The sequence below is a fragment of the Scomber japonicus genome, chromosome 18 (assembly GCF_027409825.1).
Source record: "Scomber japonicus isolate fScoJap1 chromosome 18, fScoJap1.pri, whole genome shotgun sequence".
In the NCBI taxonomy this organism is placed as follows: domain Eukaryota; kingdom Metazoa; phylum Chordata; class Actinopteri; order Scombriformes; family Scombridae; genus Scomber; species Scomber japonicus.
The window spans coordinates 14,528,377-14,549,791 of NC_070595.1; the positions used below are offsets into that span (position 1 = coordinate 14,528,377).

The 21,415-nt window shown below is 42.0% G+C and overlaps 2 protein-coding genes across 3 annotated transcripts; one reads left to right on the top strand and one right to left on the bottom strand.

The window, feature by feature from the left end:
- Positions 1 to 342: 342 nt before the first annotated feature.
- On the bottom strand, positions 343 to 8,291 carry LOC128379462 (far upstream element-binding protein 2-like). 2 transcript variants are annotated; one of them, XM_053339084.1, is made up of 18 exons: positions 8,077 to 8,291; positions 7,358 to 7,460; positions 7,216 to 7,275; positions 6,932 to 6,968; positions 6,760 to 6,812; positions 6,569 to 6,640; positions 6,431 to 6,488; positions 5,807 to 5,978; positions 5,451 to 5,549; positions 5,274 to 5,372; positions 5,061 to 5,163; positions 4,541 to 4,662; positions 3,872 to 4,165; positions 3,608 to 3,723; positions 3,416 to 3,504; positions 2,871 to 3,077; positions 2,418 to 2,605; positions 343 to 2,281 (listed from the first exon to the last, which is right to left on the bottom strand). In XM_053339084.1, the coding sequence occupies exons 1-18, from the start codon at positions 8,203 to 8,205 to the stop codon at positions 2,273 to 2,275; spliced, it is 2,010 nt and encodes a 669-aa protein (XP_053195059.1). In that variant the 5' UTR covers positions 8,206 to 8,291; the 3' UTR covers positions 343 to 2,272. The 2 variants fall into 2 exon arrangements, with proteins under 2 accessions (XP_053195059.1, XP_053195060.1); XM_053339085.1 differs by lacking the exons at positions 343 to 2,281; positions 2,418 to 2,605 and having other exon boundaries at positions 2,940 to 3,155.
- A 3,037-nt stretch (positions 8,292 to 11,328) lies between these two features.
- On the top strand, positions 11,329 to 21,117 carry atad5a (ATPase family AAA domain containing 5a). The gene is made up of 22 exons (XM_053338873.1): positions 11,329 to 11,537; positions 12,177 to 12,240; positions 12,338 to 14,124; positions 14,307 to 14,367; positions 14,457 to 14,615; positions 15,007 to 15,145; positions 15,242 to 15,502; positions 15,655 to 15,803; positions 16,062 to 16,212; positions 16,478 to 16,777; positions 17,122 to 17,218; positions 17,336 to 17,418; positions 17,531 to 17,667; positions 17,772 to 17,949; positions 18,088 to 18,255; positions 18,375 to 18,617; positions 18,718 to 18,782; positions 18,912 to 19,101; positions 19,251 to 19,408; positions 19,567 to 20,441; positions 20,577 to 20,735; positions 20,968 to 21,117. Exons 2-22 carry the CDS (start codon positions 12,190 to 12,192, stop codon positions 21,044 to 21,046), a joined length of 5,490 nt encoding a protein of 1,829 aa, XP_053194848.1. The 5' UTR covers positions 11,329 to 11,537; positions 12,177 to 12,189; the 3' UTR covers positions 21,047 to 21,117.
- The last annotated feature ends 298 nt before the right edge of the window (positions 21,118 to 21,415 follow it).

The window sequence follows — 21,415 nt, forward strand, 5'->3', positions numbered from 1 at the left end:
GGAAAAGAACATTGTCTATTCATGAAGTGTTGGATCGCTATGAGACTTCAGACAGATGTGGCTCACAGGTTCCTCAGACTTTTTGATTTATGAGTTTGGAGAAAATTGAGTGTTATACTTTTCATGTGTATATATTACATATATAAACATATTTGGCAATAGTCCCTTCTTTGCAGCTCAGTCTGATGAATCAATCAGTCGACTAATGACATCTGGTGGTGATTTCTCTAAACTGTGCTTCTGTTAAGTCTGGAGACAACAGGTTGTTTTATTTAAGGTCTTATTGTTTGTAAAAGAACAGTAAATGTGACAAAATATTCAGCACACATATAAAGGTAATTGACACTTGCCCCTTTTTAATTCACAGTATTGCTGCTGGTGGTCATTTATTAACAATATCAACACTGCTGCCAGAGGCAGGCTCACAGCTGCCATTCAGAATACAAGAATCATACTTGAAACGTCTCTGTAAGTCAAAACCAACAGCTTCATATTGCTGAATGTATATGTACATATAATAATAAAGAGGGACACGTTGGAAGACTAAATTTCATTCTTTTGGACACAATGACGAACAGACTGCTGGCATCTGTAACCAAGATGTATAAAGTAAAAAAGCATCAACATGCAAATCTGAGAATCAGAGCATGGTTCAGCTGCAACATAAAACGACTGTAGTGTTACAGTTGTGAACGTAGCTTTTCATGGCAGGAACAGGCAGGAAGGAAGCCTTTTCCCATTGTGGAAGAACCTGCACCTGTATGAACTGAAAGGGAACCAAAACCTCCACATGAGAAAAGTCCCTACATGACCATTACAAACAAAGATATGCAGTTGCCTTGTTACAGTGAATAGCCACTAGCAGTGTGTGAGTCATTGCTTGTATTTTCAAAGCAATATGAGATAACTAAGACGAGGTTCACACCCAGCCAGCCCAATCTGAAAACCATTTTTGGTCTCCAGAATGGACATTTCAAAAAGGCAAAAGAGGAGCCTGGAGTATTGATAGATGTGTGCAAAAAATTACAAAATAAATAAAATGAGAGAAGGAGAAAAGTCTGAAATCATGGCAGCATAAACCAAATGTATGACACTAGCAAAGCGGACATTGCAACTTCAGAAATTAATAGAGATTAAAGGCAGTCTCAACAAACTTTATGTAGTGATCCTCACACAAGAGTATTTATGGCAGAGTCAAAACAAGGATGCCTGACCTGGTATAAGGTGCATACATCCTGGAGGCTGTGGCTACTAAACAAAAAAAAAATAGTTTTCCTTCAAATTTCAAGGACACCACGATGGAAGTTTAAATCCTTCCATGGCTTCCCCTGCAGAAATTTCTTAATATAAACCTTTGAATCCATCTCTAAAAACAGCTCATGGCTTTGCATCTTAATCCCTGCCACGTGTCATTGTAACGACTTTCATATCGCCAGCAGAAGGCCGACTGATGATGAAAGGCGGCCCTGCTCTTTATTAAATGCCTTACTTTTAAGTGGTTTAAAAAATCTACCTCTAGCAGCTTTCAACAATTATCCCACATGCATAAATCAACATTATATTATTCCATTTGTACACTATAAAACTGGCTCACTCATACAATGCATTTTAAAAAAACAAAAAAAAACATCCAAATGTACCTAAGTTGAAACAGCTAAACACCATGCAAGCCTCGGCAGAGGTAATGTGACACTTTAATTTTATAAAAGAAATCAAAAGACTGAGCAAATCAATGAGATTTTAAAATGATTTCTCCAATTAATAGCCTGTGCCAGATACATATGATTATAGTTCTAACAGCTCTGCGCAATTCAGTCTAACACTGCAATATGAAGGCAAGTGGTTATTAAAAAAAAAAAAAAAAAAAGGGACTTAGAAATCTTAAGAAGTTAATAAAAGGCAGATGAAATAGATGTACTGGCAACTCAGTCTCCTCCGCAATGAAGTAAGCATTTGCAGGCTTCCGTGTTCGTAACGGCATAGATACGTAGAGGCATTGAGAAGCTTTGCAAAAAATTGTGCACCTGTCACGACAAGATGATCAGTCTTCTCCCTCCCCTCAGCAGCAAGTCGCTAGAACGTTTGTTCAGTTAACATTTTTCTTAAAAAGTATCCAGGTCACGTTTGGTGGCGGGGAAGGGTTTCACTTCCCTTCACAACAAATTAAAAAATTAAAAAATAAAACTTAATAGGCTAGATCCTGGCCTTAAGTTCAGGTTCTTCTTCTTCATCCCGATTCTCTCAGGCATCAGAGAACTTCTGCCATGAACTCTCACTGTGCCTGAAATACAAATGTTGAAACAAAAGACAGGCTTTGTGTGAAAACCTCCATATATTTTAAAATGAATGAGTGAAAATCACAGAAACAGGAAGTGTTTTTGAGCCCATGATGAAAACCTCAGTGTCTCCATACCAACCTGTCCTTGCTGGGGAGTGGCTGGCTGACCAGAGGCCTGTCCTGTCTGTCCGTAGTACGCAGCCTGGTGCCTGTAGTACTCTGCCCACGCTGCGCTGTAGTCCGGTTGGCCTCCTGATGTGGCTGCAGCTCCCCCTGCTGCTCCTGGAGCTGCAGCTGCTGTCCCCGGAGCAGAGCCGCCTGCCTGAGCTGGAAAGGAGTGAGAGCGGAGAGAGACGTAGCCCGGCTCACCATCAAGTTCATGTTGCATGTAATTTACACAAGCTATTGTTCTTCTCTGCACAAAACATCATATTTCCATCAATGGTTTTAGGTTTTACTGTTAAAATAAATTAACACATATAACCTATCATTAAAGTTGCTGTTTATTTTTCTGTTGATTGACTGATTAAATCAACTCATTGATTCAGCACTGAGATAAAAATATGCAAATCAAGTTCTTTGGCAGCCTCACCCATCTTCTTGTAGTACTCCTCCCAGGCCTTGGTGTAGTCTGGCTGTCCCCCCGGCGTCTGTGCGGCCTGGGTCTGGTCGCCTGAAGTTTGGGCACCTCCACCTGGGTTTGCAGGGTACTGGGCTGGCACAGCCCCCGACGGCTGCTGGTAGTACTGAGCGTAGTAGGCCGCCCACGCTGCGTTGGGGTCATTGGCTGCTGCCTTGCCTAGAAAAGATGCAGGGTGGAGGGGGTGAGGTCCTCATAGGGTGAGGGTGAGCCCCTGCTACTGGCCTGGAGACCGGGCTTGGAGACCAGGGGGGGAAACAGAGACAGGGTTAGCCAGAGCTGCTTAAGGTTAAGACAGTGCATCTCATCACAAATATCCATCAGAACTCCTGTTGACCATCCAAGATTTAGAAAAAAAATGTCATTACATATAGACTGTGGTAGGACTGATGAGTATATAAAGAGGGCCGACATGCTAAAATGAGCAGAAATAAACATGAATCAACAGCATTAACCCCTGAAAACCAGCGGAGGCAGTGAAGTCAAAGGTGACTCACTGGGGTCGTGGGGTGTCTGCGGCTGCCACTGCTGGTAGGTGTTGCTCCAACCCTGAGGAGTGTACTGGTGAGGACCTGGAGGACCACCACTGAGGAGAAAAGTGTTGTCAAGAGTCAAACCCCTCTCTACTTGTTGCCTGACTTGATGAATAATAAGAGTTCATGCAGTTCTTTGTAGTTGTGGCTACTCACTGTGGTGGCCCAGGGGCCCCGGGCGGCCCAGGGTTGTATGGGTTTGGGTTGTAGGGACCCATTGGACCAGCAGGACCTGGCCCACCAGGACCTGGGCCCACAGGACACAGAGGACCCTGGAACACACAAAATAATAAAAAATTTAGAGGTATTTGTAAAATAAAATCTCATTCAGTCTTGAGGAAATTAAACAGAGTTAGGCAAACCAATTGAAACGCGTTTTTGTTTAGGTGAGGCTTCTAGCTGCTGCTTATCATATAATACCTCAATCTTCTCTTCAATCAGCTGCTTGGCGTGGTCGATCTGCTGCGGTGAGCCCCGAATGATAAACAGCTTGAAGTTAGGGTCTCCGTTGGGGGGGGGCTGCCGTGAGATTTCCACAAAGGCTCCCGTCTGTTGGTTGATGGACTTGACGTTCTCTCCTCCTCGACCAATCACGAGCCCACACTTGTGGGCAGGAATAGAGAATGTCATTTCCCCTCCAGGGGGCCCCCACCCACCTTGTCCCCCACCTCGACCCCTGTTGCCCGCAGGTATGCCTGGAGGACCTGGGGGGCCCTGTGGATGAAGGACAGAGACCCTCATGACAACAGCATATCACTATATAGTGTCTTGAAGAAATGTTTATATTGAATAAAGAGTAATAATCACTTCTTATGTTTTATGACTTAAGTGGGGGATATTTATTTTTTATGAATTTAGATCCACCAATGTAAACATTATGAAGCTAACCCTAACCCGAAGCAAGAAAACAAAAACTGTCTCAAGCCTGCTGCTATACATTTATAATTAGCCACAACTGATTAATATGATACCTTATTACATTTTAGGGCATGTGTCTATAAGATTATAAGTGGATAAAAATATGCTTTACAGTGTGACAGTTCACTGCATGTGTGTGTGTGTGTGTGTATTTGTGAGAGTGATCCATACCCCCTGTCCCTCCTCCCTGACCCTAATGCTCTGCAGCAGGTCGTTTATGATCTGGGCTGCATGTTCGCAGCGGTCAGGGGGTCCGCTGATGTGGGCAATCTTATCTGGACCAGTCCCGTCATCTGAGAGAAAGATTTAAATTGCGTTAAAAATGTTTCTGGTATCAAAAAGGCATGTAACCCACTGAAACTGTTGTTCTATGCACCACATCTGTAGCTCTTGCAAACAGTTTTTTTGTTTACAGTGGATAACAAGGTTGTTGCTCTTGCTCTGTTGTGTGGTTTATGAGCTCTGACATCTACTTCACAACAAAAGATATTGAGGGTATGAAAGACAGACAGTGAGGCTCCATCTTCAATCAGGATCAATGATGGCTTTTTTTTTTGGCTCATTGTGTCAATTAGTGGTATCAAACATCAAATTTGTAACTTGCACATTTCAGATCATGCAAAATATTGTGTCAATATATATATGAAACATCTGTAAATGCAACCAGCATGAAGTGATCAGATGCTTCTACCTTGTTTGAACTGTATCCGAACTCCGGCATCATTCTGGATTTTCTTGATCATCTCTCCGTTGCGCCCGATGACCACACCAACAGAGTGTCGTGGTACTGCGATCTGATTGGAATAACAGATGGTTCCAGATGTTTATTTCACTTTTTACACATTTGGATTTGGTCCAAAATCCCTGATCCAATTCTTATTCTTTCTCCCAAACACAAACTTACATCCATGCCTCCTCCCATTCGAGAGCCGTAGTCATTTCTTTCAGTATAACCCCCATGGTCTCTCTCCCTCAAAATCTCCTGCACCATTTCTTGGGCTTTCTGAAAGGGAAAACACAATGATTACATTCATTGGCAACACAGCAGCATACATTTTTTGAATTGATATTAGTTTTGTACCTGGACTTTGTATGGATCTCCAATAATGCGCAGGGGCTTGTCAACGTTGGGTCCCTGAGAGGCATCCTGGATCAGGATCATCTTCACCCCTGCTCGCTCCTAGAATATCACACAATTAAATATTATAGTTAGGTAACACTGGAGAAATAACAGTTTTCTAAAAATGTCTCACATATATAACAGTAAAAGTACCACATTACAAAATTGCCAGTCTGGTTCAATCAATTAATCCAAATGTATTTGTGTATCTCCTTTTGTGCAGGTTAGTTCAATTCAAAGTGATTTAGAAGCCCCACTTATTTCTGGAAACAATCCGCCAAGATAGATACACTTTCTAAAAATGACATGCCATATACCTGTAGCTGTTTGATGGTCTCTCCTCCCTTGCCAATGACAAGTCCAGCCTTGCCAGCTGGGATCATCATCTCATGAACTGCGCCATTCTGCCCGTTGGTGGACTCATGATAAGAAGACGGGGGTGTACCCCTCCCTCGTGAAACTATTTCATCCAAAAGCATCTTGGCTTTCCTAGTAAGGGAGGAGCTGACTAGTTAATCTACATCCAATTTATGATATCATGTCAATATGTGGACTTTCCTAGTAAGGGAGGAGCTGACTAGTTAATCTACATCTAATTTATGATATCATGTCAACATGTGGACTGACGGCTGAAGTAATAGTAAAGGACGCTGACGTAATATTACATCATGTAGCACTAATGAAATTAAGTAATAAGTCATTAAAGATGTAGAAATGGCATAAGTGAATAAGGCTTCCAACAAAATTAATTATGTTCACTCTGTTGGAAGAGAAAATAATAATATAAAAATATTACAGCCTAATAATATTTGTTACTAGACTACTTTGTTTTATATAGTTTCAATATTTGCAAAGGACAACCTGCTTCATCATTAGGGACCATTTCTGATGCTTTCATATAAAACAATAATAGGCCTGTTAGCATAAAGTCTGAAACTTACTCTATGGAATCAGGTGAACCTGTGAGAGAGACGCTCCTATCTGGAAGACCTCCGCTGTCTGGACACAGACAGTACATATAACACACACCTCAACAGGAAAAGGAAAATGAATGCAAAAAAAAAAGAAAAAGACAGTACCTGGAGCTATCTGCACCTTGCAACCTGACTCCTGCTGAATCTTATTGATCTGTTCACCTCCACGGCCAATAACTGCAGACAAAAACAGAAAAAGTTGCTGATGGGTCACAATCACAGTAGTGGCATTTATGTGTGTCTTTTATCACAGAGAGGAATCACTGTGGCATCAATATGTGCTAAAAACCACTCACTGAGTCCCACCATGCTGTCTGGAACACTGTACTCTTCTGTGGAAGAGGTGGGCCTGGCATCATCAGCAAGCAAGGATGACAAAAAGGATTAAGAGGCAACACATCACATATCTTTCTAAATGCATTAGACCCTATACTTCAGCACAACACACAATCAACTGAAAACTCTCACCTTTGATGTGCAAGAGCAGCTAGCTGTGCGCCAATAGCTGAGATCGGACAGCAACAGAGAGAAAGGAGAGAGTGAGAAAACAGAGCAAGGGAGAGGATTTGGATTACTGATGTACTGTGAGATCAGAATGGGACACGGCCGGAGCAAAGGAAGCATGTACAGGCAAGGGTAAAGGGGCAAACGACTGAAACAGGAATACCATACAACTTTAATGGTCGACTGTGTGTTTTAAATATCCCTTAGCAGGAAATAAACAAACCGTAACATGGCAGGATGAAACTCACACAATGCTGTGGCTGAATCCATGTCACTCTGTGCAGCCAGCTTCTTGCTCTCCGGTTCATCTGTCAGGTGAACAAATGAAAGTGAGGAGGACTGCACAATCTCAAAATCAAGTGTGCAGCTAAACATTGTGGTGATCTCTACCTGCATCCTCCAGCTGTCGTTTCTGTGCAGTGAACTGAAAGCCATCTGAAGCGTTGTTATTGTTCATGGGAGGACCGGCATCTCCCCCAATCTTGGCTGCAATCTGAAACACACAAGTAGAAAATCACATGAAACATTAACTTACTAAATCCCCTGATCATATTACTCTTGTCACTGAAATATGTGCACATATTTATAAGCTACACATTGAACAGAACATTATTTTTGATGGCCTCAGGTCTACTATTATAATGTGGATATCATGATGGCAAACTGGATATAGCAGATATTACCTTGATAACTATTGCCATAACTTAATATTGTCCTTTCTAGGCCTTAAGGCTGCGCCAGTTTGATGTGTTTGTCTGTCACTTTTAAATCACCCAACACAGTAAGTTTAAACATCTTCTGTGCTAATAGTCACACATTTAATGCCGTTCACTCACTATTATAAGGGTGCCAAGTGAATTTAAACGATCTTAATGTTGCTAATTTGTCATCTGGTTGTTGTTTACACACTGTGGGTGTTTTCCGCCGTCAACAAGGAGAGACACGACATGTCAGCACAATTATCCTATTTGTACATTTATTCAAAAGGCTAACTCGGAATAAATTGGTGAATTCAAAATGTTAAACCCCGTGTTATGTGTAAAGACAGTGCAAGCGATGCTAGCCTTCAAGCTAACAAGTGAGCTAGACATGCTCCTGTCACATCTCACCTGCCGGGCCCGCTGCACTGCGTCCGCAAACGCGTCTTTCTTGACGCCTCCTGCTCCGTTACCGAGAGCTGCCTGTCCGCCGAGAGGGGCCCCGGAGCTGGGTGGAGGTACCGCGTTATACTCAGACATGCTGACCCCGAGCACAAAAACAGAAAAACCGGGATAAAAGATGCGCTAGAGTGGGGAGGAAAGTCAAGAAACTGACGGGATAAGGAAAGCGCCGGAGACACAACGGCGGCCGGGAAGGTTCACTCCAGTTTAGCTACTCGGAAAAAAATAACAAAAACACTTGCCACTTGGAAAACTTGATACATATACATTTAAATTGTATTTTCCTTAATTAATGTCGTTTAACCGTCCTGTTGTCTTCAGGTCAATTTTGACAACTCAAAAATTAGGTATAGTTTAATTTAAATGCAGCCTACTGACCATAATTCCCCCCCCAAAAAAAATAAATGTAAAACCTAGGTAATAAATTGGAATGAAGTTGTATCAGTGTATGAAGCATCTGCAGTAAACAGCTCAATGGTGTGATTTAACACTCCTTTGTGGAAAAGTTGCAGGTGCTCCTCTAGTGATGATCTGAAGGTCTGAGGAAATATTGAACCAACAGGAATGGGTAGAAGAAAAGAATGAGGCCACGGGGGCACAGATGGACACAATTTTTGATTTGTATCTTATCCAGCTCTGGGGTATTTTCTCGTGTATAGTGTCACCACCAGCCTGGAGTATCAACCACAGTGACATGTCTACCGTGAACCTCTTGCTGCCTCACAACACTCTGGGCAGTTCTTCTGTTGATCTCAAAAGCTTTTTCACCCAGAATGATGTTGCCAATCACACTTTTATAACTGGCTTTATCGCCTAATTCTCTTCCACCTATCAACACAACCCTCAGCTCTGGACAGTTGTGACTTTTCCCTGTAAGAGAGATGTAGTGCATTATATAAAACTAGTAAAGTGTCTTTCTTACAGAATCAACTTATTTGCTGGTCTGCATATCATCATGAAAAGAATAGTCCAGTAACTTAGTCACATGTGCCTCTAAAGGCACACAACATCATCCATATCAATTAAAGATATATAAAACAATAACGTCAATACAACTGCATATTCAATAATAAAAAGAAAGACATCTGTTATTAAATGCTGCTATGATTAACTCTTAATTGCCGGTTTGAAGCCTTCCTAATCTATATCTTTTCCTGAAATTTACAGCAATATACGAACTGTTAAATATGGGAGAAAAAGATCAGTGGAACTAGCTAAGGAAACATTTTTTCCTGTAAATTTGAAATCAGATCAGATTAAATGTAGTACTGAACATTTGTTTAGTTGTTTGCCTAACCAGGTATGTGGGTTTTTAATTTGCTTTTGCAAGAAGCCCATTCAGAAGAGCATTACTGAAGAGAAGAACACTTACCAGAGCAGGAAACGAAACATCCACTGAGCATAGTTTTCAATAAGGTGGTTGACTTTTCTGCTTCCACTGGATAACTCTTGATAAAAAGAAAGAAACTGGTGTAACAGACCAAATCAGCAACAATATGCAGCAATGCAATGAAATAGTCTCGAGAACTGAATGTGAAATAAAGCCAGATTGAGGAAGAACAGGAAGTACATTTACTGTACCTCCACATACCTGTAGCTGAAGGGAAATTCACGTCTATAGAACATACTTAATATGTTTTTGTGATAATATGGCCGGTGTTGTATTTGCGGTCAGACATTATACTTGTTTCTTTGGACTTCCTTTTATAATTGATGAATCAGGAGTTTTGAGGTTAGTGCTTGTACAAAATAAATGAATATGAAAAAAAATTAAACACAAATGCAGAACTATAAATCTCTTATTTGATGGAAATAAAGAACAGAAAGTCCACTCTGGTCTCCTTCAGATTTTTGCAGATCTTCCTGGTTTAACCATACACACATAAAAAAATAGAGGCATCTTTGGAGTTAGTACAAATAGTCTCCCTTCCAGGTTAATGTGTTGCTCTGGTGGTGCAGTTTGGTTAAACTGTTGCTTCACATTTCCTCACTTCAGTAAACATCAGAGATGGACACAGGCTATTTTTGTGGCTGCTGATACTGACTTTTCTTGTTGATGAGCATGTGGAGGAAGAATCATAAATAATCTGGCATTTCAGTGAAATGTACTTGACTGAAATTTAATATTAAAGTGTAGATTGGTATCAATTCTAGGTTATATAAAACAGGGTTAGGCTATTAATTAGGCCGGTTCAAGATATATTCATTGCATTCCTGTTGCAAAGCTCATAAGTTAAATATATAATGAAAGAGTATTTGAAAGAGTAATGTTTGGGATCGTTGTTAAAATCTGTGATAGTTTCATGTTGAATTGGTGCAGGGCTATTGTATAAGATTGTAGCTTACATAGATTCAATTTCACTTCCACTAAATTAAAAGGATGGTATTTCAGGTAATGGTTTATGTTGGAAATGTATTAAAAAGAAAAGGACTCTAATACCTATTAATTGTGGTCTATCCATTGTGTGAAGAAACCTTCAATAAGAGGGACTGGGCTTTCCTATTGCTAGGACACCTAAACTTTGTCTCTTTGCCTTTAAGAAATTAAACTGATTTTAAAGGCATAGTCTGGGTATAATTGCAACATTGAGAGTTATCCTCAGGTTTTGGAAAAGTCCTAAAGTTCCCACTTTTATTGAACGGATTAATTTGTTACCTAAATCAATGTCCTATGAAATCATATTAATCAGAAAATTAGACATATGACACAACAGTGATGAAATGTGGGAGAATTTTCTTGGTCTTGTTTTTTAGTATTTTTTCTCGTCTTTGTTTTTTCAGTGGTGTTATTTCTAAACTGTGTAATATTAAGAATTATTCGAAAATATTTACCTTATTCTGTTTAAAATATAAAGAAACTGGGGGGAAAGTGTTCAGTTGGCGCAGCCAGCAGAGGTTGCTGTCACTTTTTCCTTTCTGTTAAATGAGTGAGATCCTGTCCGCCATCTTTGTTATGGGCGGATAACGTCAAGCGATGACGAAATGGTGTTCTTTCCTGTGATTGGTGGAAGTCGTCGACGCAAAAGGTCACGTATATTTGGCGCTCTTCATTCACAACCAGCCTGGCGCGTTTTTGAAAGAGCGACTCACGTCAAGAATCATGTATATTGAACTGAAACTCGCCACAGTTTGGAAAATGCCCGTTTAACGTTTTCCACTTTGTCTTCATACATGAGTGGCTAACATGTGGGAAATGTTTCGACCACTTTGGGGACCAGCGAGGAACGGAATGGCTTTGAAAGTAGCGTCGAGCGAAGTCTGCTAGCTTGTTATTTTACAGTGGACTTTGTATATGTCTGCTGGCAACAAAACAGCTGTCCTCCGCCTTACAACAATGAACTTTGCGTCTGTTGTTAATTCACACGGACGGAAACGTGATTAAGAATCGGAAAGAAGACAGTCTCTTGTCGGTGAGTGTTTTTTCTTCACCTTTGTTTTGTGGTTGCCCGTCTGTCATCTGGCACAAAAACTGCAAGGGCGAACTTACTGGGCGCCATGTCAGGGGTGATAATACTGTTTGTTAACTTTACTTGCCATCCCTGTGGATATTTACGATTACCTTTGTATGGTTTATAAATACTGCCTTCTACTTGTATTTTAGTAGTTTTTTTTACATGACTGTTATGTTTACAGTGTGAACAAATTAATGATGGGTTGTGAGAATTTATGTTCTTACACAGCATATTATGCTGTGTTATGGATAACACCTATACAAATGTATTTACATATCAGCTTTAATTTTGAAGCGATTATTTGCTGGTTGTTGAGTTGCTAAATAACACCTGGTCATTCAGCTGATAACACCAACATCCTTTAATATTATTTTTGTGGCATTTTTGCCTTTTATTGAATACGTCTGGGAAAGATGAAGAGAGAAATGTGAGTGAAGCCTCCTCACTGATGATCCAGGGATTTCTATGTTTGACAGGGCATATGACCAAGACGACTATAACACCAGGATAGCCAGCCAACACTTGATCCAACCTGCTTTTTTCTCTTTTAGACCTCCATCAATGTTTTTTACTTTACTGTTATTACTTTTACTTCAGGTCTCTTCAAATTATGGCTGGTGTTGTGGCTATGGCATCTGTCATTGAGGACTTTGACACCCAGGTATTTTAACGACAGATTTGGTCTACATTACATTTCAACATTTTTCTTCTTTCTTATACATTCTCATATTTGATTAATTGTGTTACTCCCTTAACAGCCTTGCAAGAAATCTCGCAAAGATGGTGGCAGTCCTGTTGTCAAGACAATTACCAACTATTTCTCTCCTGTGCCCAAGCCTGTGGAGAAACCCTTTTCTCCTCCTCGCTCTAACAACATTAGGGACTACTTTAGCCAAAAGTCTCTGTCCTCTAAAACACAGACCAGCTCACCAAAACAGTCTAAAGAGAACTCTCTGAAGTCCCAGTCTGCAGAAAAACACACCAGCCCAGAGCCTGCAGTGAAACATCCATCTCAGAAACGGAGAAGAAAGGCCACCAAAGCTGCAAGGAAACTTCTGGAGGCTGAAACCCTGGTCCCTGCTGAGGAGACAAGCTGCCTGATTGTAAAAGAATCGCATGAAAGCAGAGACCCTCCTGCAGAAGCAGCCAGCAGCTGTGGTATTCTTGGCAGTGATACAGCAGCTCTGCTGGCCCAGCTTAGTGCTGAGGCTTGTACCACTACTGAGAAATCAGAAAGTAAGTCCACTGTCATTGTTGAAGAAGAACACCATGATGATGGTTCCAAATGTGGAAACCATGTCAAACTTGAACCAGAACTGAGCAGTCCTGCCTTATCTCCAGTTGTACCTTCAATTGACAAATCTAAACGGGTCAAAACTGCTGCACGAAATTCTAAGAAGAGTCAACAACAGGAGACAAAGCATTCAGAACCAGAGGAGAAAGAGGCAGAACATTCCTTGTGTGATGTTAGCATGGAAGTTAATGTGGGCGAGGCCTCTCAATTAAATAACAGCACGGTCACTATCTCCTTTGAGGAGTTTGTGCGGAGTCAGAGTCAAGATGAGACAGAAGAAGATGAACAGGGTAAAGGAGATGAAAGTAAAATAAGAACAGAGGCTGAAGAAATGGACACTGAACAGTTAGACATCCATAAAGCGGAGGAGAATGTGGGATCTGGGGAGCCATCTCTTCAAGTCTCACCCCGAACCGTTACCATACAGGCTGAAGTGCATGTAGTCTCACCCAAACAGGAAGCAGTCAAGCCTGTGGGAAAGGTAGCATCTATCTTCAACAGGAAGAGAGGGGCGATGAGCCCAGCAGAGGTAACATTGCACCCTCACACAGAGGCTGGACAACAACTTCCAACTACCTCTTTGACTGTCAAACGGAAATCAAATGTGGTTCTGCAAGAGGAGGATCTAGAGCTGGCAGTGCTTGAGAGTGAATCCATGCCCAAGTGTAGTGAGGCAGAGAAGAAGCAGTTCATGGCTGCCTTCAAACAGCCTAGCCTGGATGGGTCCAAAACCAAGCCTGGTAAGAGTCAGGGAAAGCAGAGGCAACCTGGAGACAAGACTGTGGATGCTGCAGACAAAGTTGCTGAAGAGGACACTGTAAGTCCACCTCTTGTTGAACAAGTTCCTGCTGCCCCTCAGGAAAAGAAAACAGCGAAAAAAGGCAGAAAGAAGCCTGAAGCAGAAAAGGAGGCAGTCACCACCTCACCTGCTGTTGCTGCTCCTCCTACAGAAGAAATTGTGGCCACCAACACAGAAGTTGATGATAAAAAAGAGGAGTCTCCGATTACCTCAACTCCCTCCATCACAGCTGTGAGGAGGTCCAGAAGAGAGGCTGTGGTCAGGCAAGCCTCTAAAGCCACGCCAGCAACACCTGTTAAGAACACCAGGAAACAGGACAGGTTAAAGGATGCTGCCGCTTCACCTCAGGACACCCCTGTAAAGATGTCCACCAGGAAGACACGCAAGTCCAAACATGGAGTCTTTGTAGCACAGATGGTGTGCCCACCCGACAAAAAAGAAAGTCCAATCAGGTAAGACATGAATATAATAAAGATTTATTCTTTCACACATTGTATAAAATGCATTCATATATATATATATATATATATATATATATATATATATATATATATATATATATATATATATATATATATATATATATATAGTATATTTCATTTTTTTCATGTTTTAATTTAATATTTTTCATAAGGATTAAATTTACTAGAGTGTCCAAGAATGGAAGTGGCACGAACTCTCCTTTGGCTCCTCATGTAAGTATTACTTTTTTTTACAAAATGGGCAAGTTCCAAAAGAAAAATTCATAATCTGGGGATAAGGAGATACCCTCGATCTTTTTCAGACATCAAATGACTCTAAAAAAAGGAAGCAGGCAAAGAAGTTGGTGGAGAAAGCCATAGCGATCCAGAAGAGTAAGAAAACTGCTGTTGAGGTGAAGAGCACCTTGAGGCGTTCGTCACGAACTGAGGCTTCCTTCACGAAGAGCTATTGCGAAGATGAGGTACAGTTACAGGCCAATTACACAGATGAATCTCTTAATTCTTTTGCAGTTTCAAAGGGATGGTTTGGATGTTTTGCAGCATTTAACCACTTGAGATGAGTCTCAGAAATTTGACAAAATAAGTGCAGATCAACATTGATGATGTCCTTTTTAAAGGCTTACAAAAGTAATATGTTCACAAAATAAACCAGTTCAGAGATTGTTTGGGAATAAGTTCATGTTTAGGTATTGTAGTATTGATAAAATTTGGACATAAATATAGGGGAGCTGGACGTAGCTTAATCACGTCAAGTGTAAGTACACACAAATTAAGGGAGAACACTAATTTGTGTACATATTTTCTACTTTGTAAGTTTAACTAAGAAGTTGATTGTGTGTTTTGTTTTGTCAGGATTCTGTCATCTGCCTGGAAGAGGACCAGACCCCTCAGATGGTATCAGAAAAGAGTAAATCCCAGAAACATTTACGCAGTCTTAATGATGTGCTGGGCAAAGCAACACCTGTTGGCAAAGAGACCAAGGCACCCCTAGGTAGTCTTTCCTACTCTACATCACCATTTATTGTTCGTCATTTTTTTGTAATGTCTAGAAATCTCATCTAATGGTGCTGTATGTTCCATCTGACAGGCTCCAAAGTGGCGTCACTCGGCCAAGAGAAGACTGCTCGGAGGGGGTCAGCAGTGGTGTCCATCTTTGACGAGAGCAGCTGCGAGGGCTCTGAAAACTCCCAGGATGATGAGCAGTTCAGGGCTCGCAGGGAGTTCCTGAAGAGCGGACTGCCAGAGTCCTTCAGGAAGCAGATAGCCAAGACTGCCGCCACCAAGGAGGCATACACCCTCTTCTGTTCCTCCTTCCAACCAGTTATACACATGAGGCAACCACCAAATGGTAGGATGCTCCTTCATAGAAATAGACTCTGTCATTACCATTTGACAAAGTTAGAACAAAGAAGTGTTTTTAAATTATAAAGGACTGGTAGATGCAGATCAGTCTAGAGTGTCAAGAGCCCAGTTAAAACTGTGTTTGTTGTGCATTGACAGATTGCCCTCTATGGAGTCTACCATGGCCCGACTCTTCATTACTACGTCATCTGAGAGAACTCTGCAGCCAAACATCCAACCCACCTCTATCTGTTAGCGGCTTCTTTGATTTGAAGACGAAACCTTCCCCAAGAGCCTTTTGTGAAAGGGTATGTTGAGATGACTAATGATCTGATTGTTTTGCACGTATAACTAAAGTGTTCATGGTCAGCCCCAGATTAATAAACATCAACTTGTTAGGGATTTAGTTTTCAGAATTCCGGAACACACTGTCTAGTTGATAGTTGTCTAATCTGCTGCCTGTTTATATGCATATTTAACCAAATTCTGCATAAATAAGGAGCTACGGTGGAGTTTAACTGTATGTGATGTTTGCTAGTATTTGACAGTATTTTCTCCTTTTGAAGGGTTCTGGCTGGAGGCCTCAGATCTCTGAAAGTGTTCGTCAGCTTCTAATGGAGGAGGTCAGCACATCCAACCCTCCCTTCCCTCTTCAGATGTTCATCACGCGCTTCTTGAAGAGACGTACTGATCACCAGCAACACTGTATAGCCTCAGGTTAGTCATGCAGTTCTTGCATGTGTAAAGCAAAGCTTCAAGTAGCAGATTTATTCTAGATTCTAGGTCATTTTTTATTGTATCCAGGATTTAATAACCATATTTAATGAATCTACAAGAAGGAAAGGAAATGAATATTTGGAAAGTATTTTAATCAACATTTTAAATGAACCACAGCCAAAGTAGAGATCTTTTTTTTTTTTTTTTTGTTGCATAAATTTAAGATTATTGTAAATGACAACTGTGTGTTATTGACTTCAACCAGAGGCTTCAACCAGAGTCACAAGCACCCTGCTGTCAGCTGAACCAGTAGGAGGGAAGAGGAAGAGGATGGACGATGATGGAGAAACGACAGTGAAAGTGGCTAAGAAGCAGCGGGCCAATCGTTCAGAAGAGAATATCTCCACGTCTGAAGTAGAGCCAACAAAACGGGGAGGGCGTACAAGACGAGGCAAGAAATCCAAGCTAGCGGAGGAAAAGGAGAAAACTACTCCCGACCTGTCTCAAGACGACTCTGTAGTTGTGGTGGATGACTTGCTTTCAGGGGAGGACACTGTGATAAAAGGTGAGTTTAAAAATGTTGTGACCAGGTACTTAATGTCATAACAAGTCAACAGGAAACTCATGTCCACACTGGCTCTGCTATTACAGTGTGATAAGAGCTCAGTGTAAGGTACTAAAAATACCCTTTTTGTTGCTGACTTTACCACGACAATGTATATTGACCTTAAAAAACATCTGCGAGCGGAAAGCAGACTTACCAAACTGGCACGACAAGTTACATGTTTGCTGAATACCCATCCAGTTGGTGACTGTGAACTTCAGTTTTCTGTTCTAGGTTTTGTCACATATTAGATATTTAAAGCATCACTTTACCCTCTGAAACTCAGCCTGCAATTTTTTCCTCAGATGTTGTGAAGGAGGACTTGTTGTGGACGGACAAATATCAGCCCCAGCACTCCAGTGATATCATAGGCAACACCGCCTCAGTTAGGAGGCTGCACAGGTGAAGAGCCAAAATTATTCCACTACAACTGTATAAAAACAGTAACCACAATATTTGCTTACACTGTATTTCATATACTGTATGAATGTTTCAAGTATTCTTTTTTTATATACATAGCTGGCTGAAGGAATGGAAACTCCGTGCAGACAGAGAAGAGAGAAATAAGCAGAAAGATAAGAAACAAGAGCAAGGCAACAATGGTGCGATACTAAAAATGTTCATTTACTTTTTTTTCTCCTTTTCATTTAACAACATTGGTTCTACTTTTGTTGGGTTCATGCATGTCTGATTTGACTGTCTCTTTGTGTCCAGACTCTGACTGGGACTGTGGAGAAGAGGACTCCCAGGATGGAGAGGACATGTTGTGTAATACAATACTTATCACAGGACCCACTGGAGTAGGAAAGACTGCTGCTGTCTATGCTTGTGCCCAGGAGCTCGGCTTCAAGGTACAACAGCCTTTCAAAGCAATTCATTTGTCAAATTGAGAGCTACATTGCTGTGACAGTTTCTGTACAATTTGGATTGATTGACTTCCCTTTGGTCTCACAAGGTATTTGAGGTGAATGCTTCATCTCAGCGGAGTGGCCGTCTGATTCTGTCCCAGCTGAAGGAAGCCACTCAGTCGCACCAGGTGGACAGTCAGGGAGTCAACGCCCACAAACCTTCCTACTTCAACAGCTACAGCACAAGCAGCAGCACTGGCCCTGTCAGGCATGGATCCTCTCCCAGTATGTATAGAGTGGTCTGAAATTGATAGCACTACTCCTGATGAGTGCTATCAATTTTTCTGATGATGCAGATTTTGAGTATTATGTTTGATTTGTTTTGCAAGATGTTGGAAACTGACTCTTTTCCTTTTCTGCCAGGGAAGGTCAACTCTCCTCGCAGGGTGGTTTCCTCTCCCAGGAAACATCCCCAGTCTCCAAGAGGTGCCAAAAGAGGAGGCCTTGCCCCTACCTCTTTAGCTAGCTTCTTCAAAATGGGCCGACCCACCAACAAGGAGCCACCAAATGCCAAAAAGAATGAACAAAAGAGTAAATACACTTCCACTTTGTCAAAGTTTTATTTATATTATGATTGATGTTACCTTACTGTTTTTATTAGGACCTTAACAGCAAGTAATGCTTTCGCTTTTCCTTATTTCTTCATATAGCTGCTCCCAAGAAAGTCATCAAAGCAAGTGAAGGTGCCAATAAGGATAAAGATGCCACAGTCAAATCACCAGCAGGTGCCACAGCTAAGGAGAAGAATAATGAAGAACTGAACAAGAGGACGGCCACCTCGCTCATCCTGTTTGAAGAAGTGGATGTTATTTTTGACGATGACTCAGGATTTCTAGCTGCCATAAAGACATTTATGACCACGACCAAGAGGCCAGTCATCCTCACCACCAGCGGTCAGTAGGAGTAAAGTTCTAGTTCAGCCGGTTTTGATTGCATTCATTTATGAACCATGTCTGGTCTTTGTGTTTAAATCAAATCTTGCATGTTTTGTAGATCCTACGTTCAGCACCATGTTTGATGGCAACTTTGAGGAAATCCATTTCAAAACACCCTCTCTGGTGAGTGCAGGATATTAAAACACAGCCTTAGTTTCAAATCAGTTAGAAAATCAGAAATCAGTTTAAAAGTGAAATATGTGCAGGATGATTTCAGAAGGGGTTTCACATGTCCATCTCTCCCTGCTACAGTTGGATGCAAGCAGCTACCTGCGTCTGTTGTGTCTGACTGAGGACATGAGGACAGATCTATCAGATGTCAGCTCTCTGCTCAGATTCAATGGCTGTGACATCAGGCAGAGCTTACTGCAGCTGCAGTGCTGGACTCGCAGCGCAGGGGGGCGCCACATGATCAGGCCACTGGCACATACTGACAACAATGGTAAGGAGATGAGTTGTAGAAATGTATGAAACCTTCTTTTACTTTATAACTCTGTTTTAATGTGTAGATAACCTTCTGTTTTAATGTGTAGATGCCAGTATTTAACATTTTTGTTACAAATAAGAATTTCCCCTAATTTGCATTAAAAGATGAACTAAAGTCAGAGACTCATGGAGAGGCAGCAAAGAAGTCTGTGTGTGCAGTGACGGTCCCATCCACTCTACCCCCCTGTGACACTGGCTGCACTGAGAGCATGCTGGGCCTGCAGAATATTGAACCTGAAAGAGACATCTGGGAGCTGCTTAGGGTAAATTGTTCATTTAGCACATACACTAGTTGGAGTCATAGGACTCAAGTGTAGTCTAAATTGATGTTGCCAAACAATTACCCTGTTAGAATTTCTTAAATGTAATAACAGTGTGTACCTGCTTTAAGATAATGACCAGTTATATGTTGTGTCCACAGAGCCAGAGTCTGATGGAGGAGGCGTCATGCTGGGAACTGCTGAAGGAGAGCAGTCGACGAGGAGTGAACTTGCTCTATTCCAACATGGAAGCCCTCTTACCTTTACCCCTCACACAGATGACTACTTTCACCCACACACCTGAGCAAGGTGTTTCAGTATCACAAGACCATGCTTCTGTTAATGGAAAAGAGCTGCCGTCCACCAGCCTGCAGTCTGAGACACTGCCATCTTACACCAGCTTATTGAACACAGCAGAGTCAGCTGAGTGCTCAGATGATGGCAGTCCAGTCAAAGTGTCCCACAGAATGAGGAAGAGCAAGAAAAGGCACCGTCTACCTGACCAGGATGGGCTGGACTCAGACTCAGACTCAGAGGAGAGTTTTCTGTCTCTCTGCAAGCCGCAGGGTGCCTCTGAAGCAAAGGAGGAGGTCAAAGAAAGTGTAGTTTCAGAGAAGGTGAAAAGGAAGTTGCTGACTCCTGAGGAGCGGGTAAAAAGTGTCCCAGTCTCTCGGTGTCTTGAATCAATAGCTGACTTTTTAGACAACGTATCCTACATGGACTCGTCCCTGCATTATCCACCAGGGGGCAACATTCACAGAAGTATGTTACCAGCCTGTGCAGCAGTGAAAGATGGGATGACAGAGGAGGCGAGGGTGGATACTGACAGAGGGAGCTGGGTGAGGTGTGAGCGGGACTTGGAGATCCAGGCTGCTGTGGAGGCTCTGAGCTTCCACAAGTGTCGGGTTTCGGTAGCGGAGGCCTGGGACAAAGCTCAGCAACTGCTGGGGAAGGAGCCCACAGCAGAACTGAGCCTCCCTGTGGCGCATCATAGAGAAGGTTACAGCTTGACTCAAGACAGCCCCTGTCAACCACAGTGAGTCTGGTTAATATTTCTTCACATTTTGTACAATGTAAATTTGCCTCATTCTGGAAGCATGTAGTTGGACACAGAATGAACTCATAACCCTGACCAGTTAAAAGAAAGGTAATATTTATTGATGTGTTGCAGGCTGGTGCAGCGGAGGAGAGAAGTTATGGAGAGTCTGATGTTCAGAGGAGTGTTTGGTACTCTGGGTAACAGACCAGCAGCTGCTCTGGACTACCTGCCAGCCCTGCGCACCATCTGCAGGTCCGAGCAGCTGAAGGAGCAGGGCAAAATTAAACGAAGGTGAGAATGGAAACCATTTTGCTTGGCCAGAGACAGCAGGTCTTGGTTTTCACTGTGGGCAGGATGTGGTTAAAAGTTTTTTTTTACAGAGATAGAGAAGTGTTTGTGTTTACACCAAGTGTGAAACTGGCAGGGTGCAAATAAACATGTCAAAGTGTAATGGAATGCAAGACACAATGCATGCATGCAAAATAATCTAGTCAAGTGTTGTTTTTTCTTTTTCGTCCCCCAGGTTCCTGCACTACCTAGATGCAAACCATCTGGGTCTGGAGAAGAGCACTCTACTGCACCTCGCTGAGGACTTTCCCTAAATCACAGAGAAAACAAGACATGTCATGATTGCACAGAGGCTTTAAACAAATATAGCCCTTTGAGTGGTCACACTTTTAAAGCCCATAAGTTTTGGCTATCACATTTTCAGTTTGTGGTGTCAGGGGTTTAAGTACAGACAATCTGGCAACAATATAAATCAGTGGTGCTTGTTGTCTCTGTGATGCTGAACTCTGCATAAGATGAGGTGGTTAGCTGGTCAGAAGATGGTTGGAGGTGTGTGTGTGTGTGTGTGTGTGTGTGTGTGTGTGTGTGTGTGTGTGTGTGTGTGTGTGTGTGTGTGTGTGTGTGTGTGTGTGTGTGTGTGTGTGTGTGTGTGTGTGTGTGTGTGTGTGTGCAGTGAAGCTGGT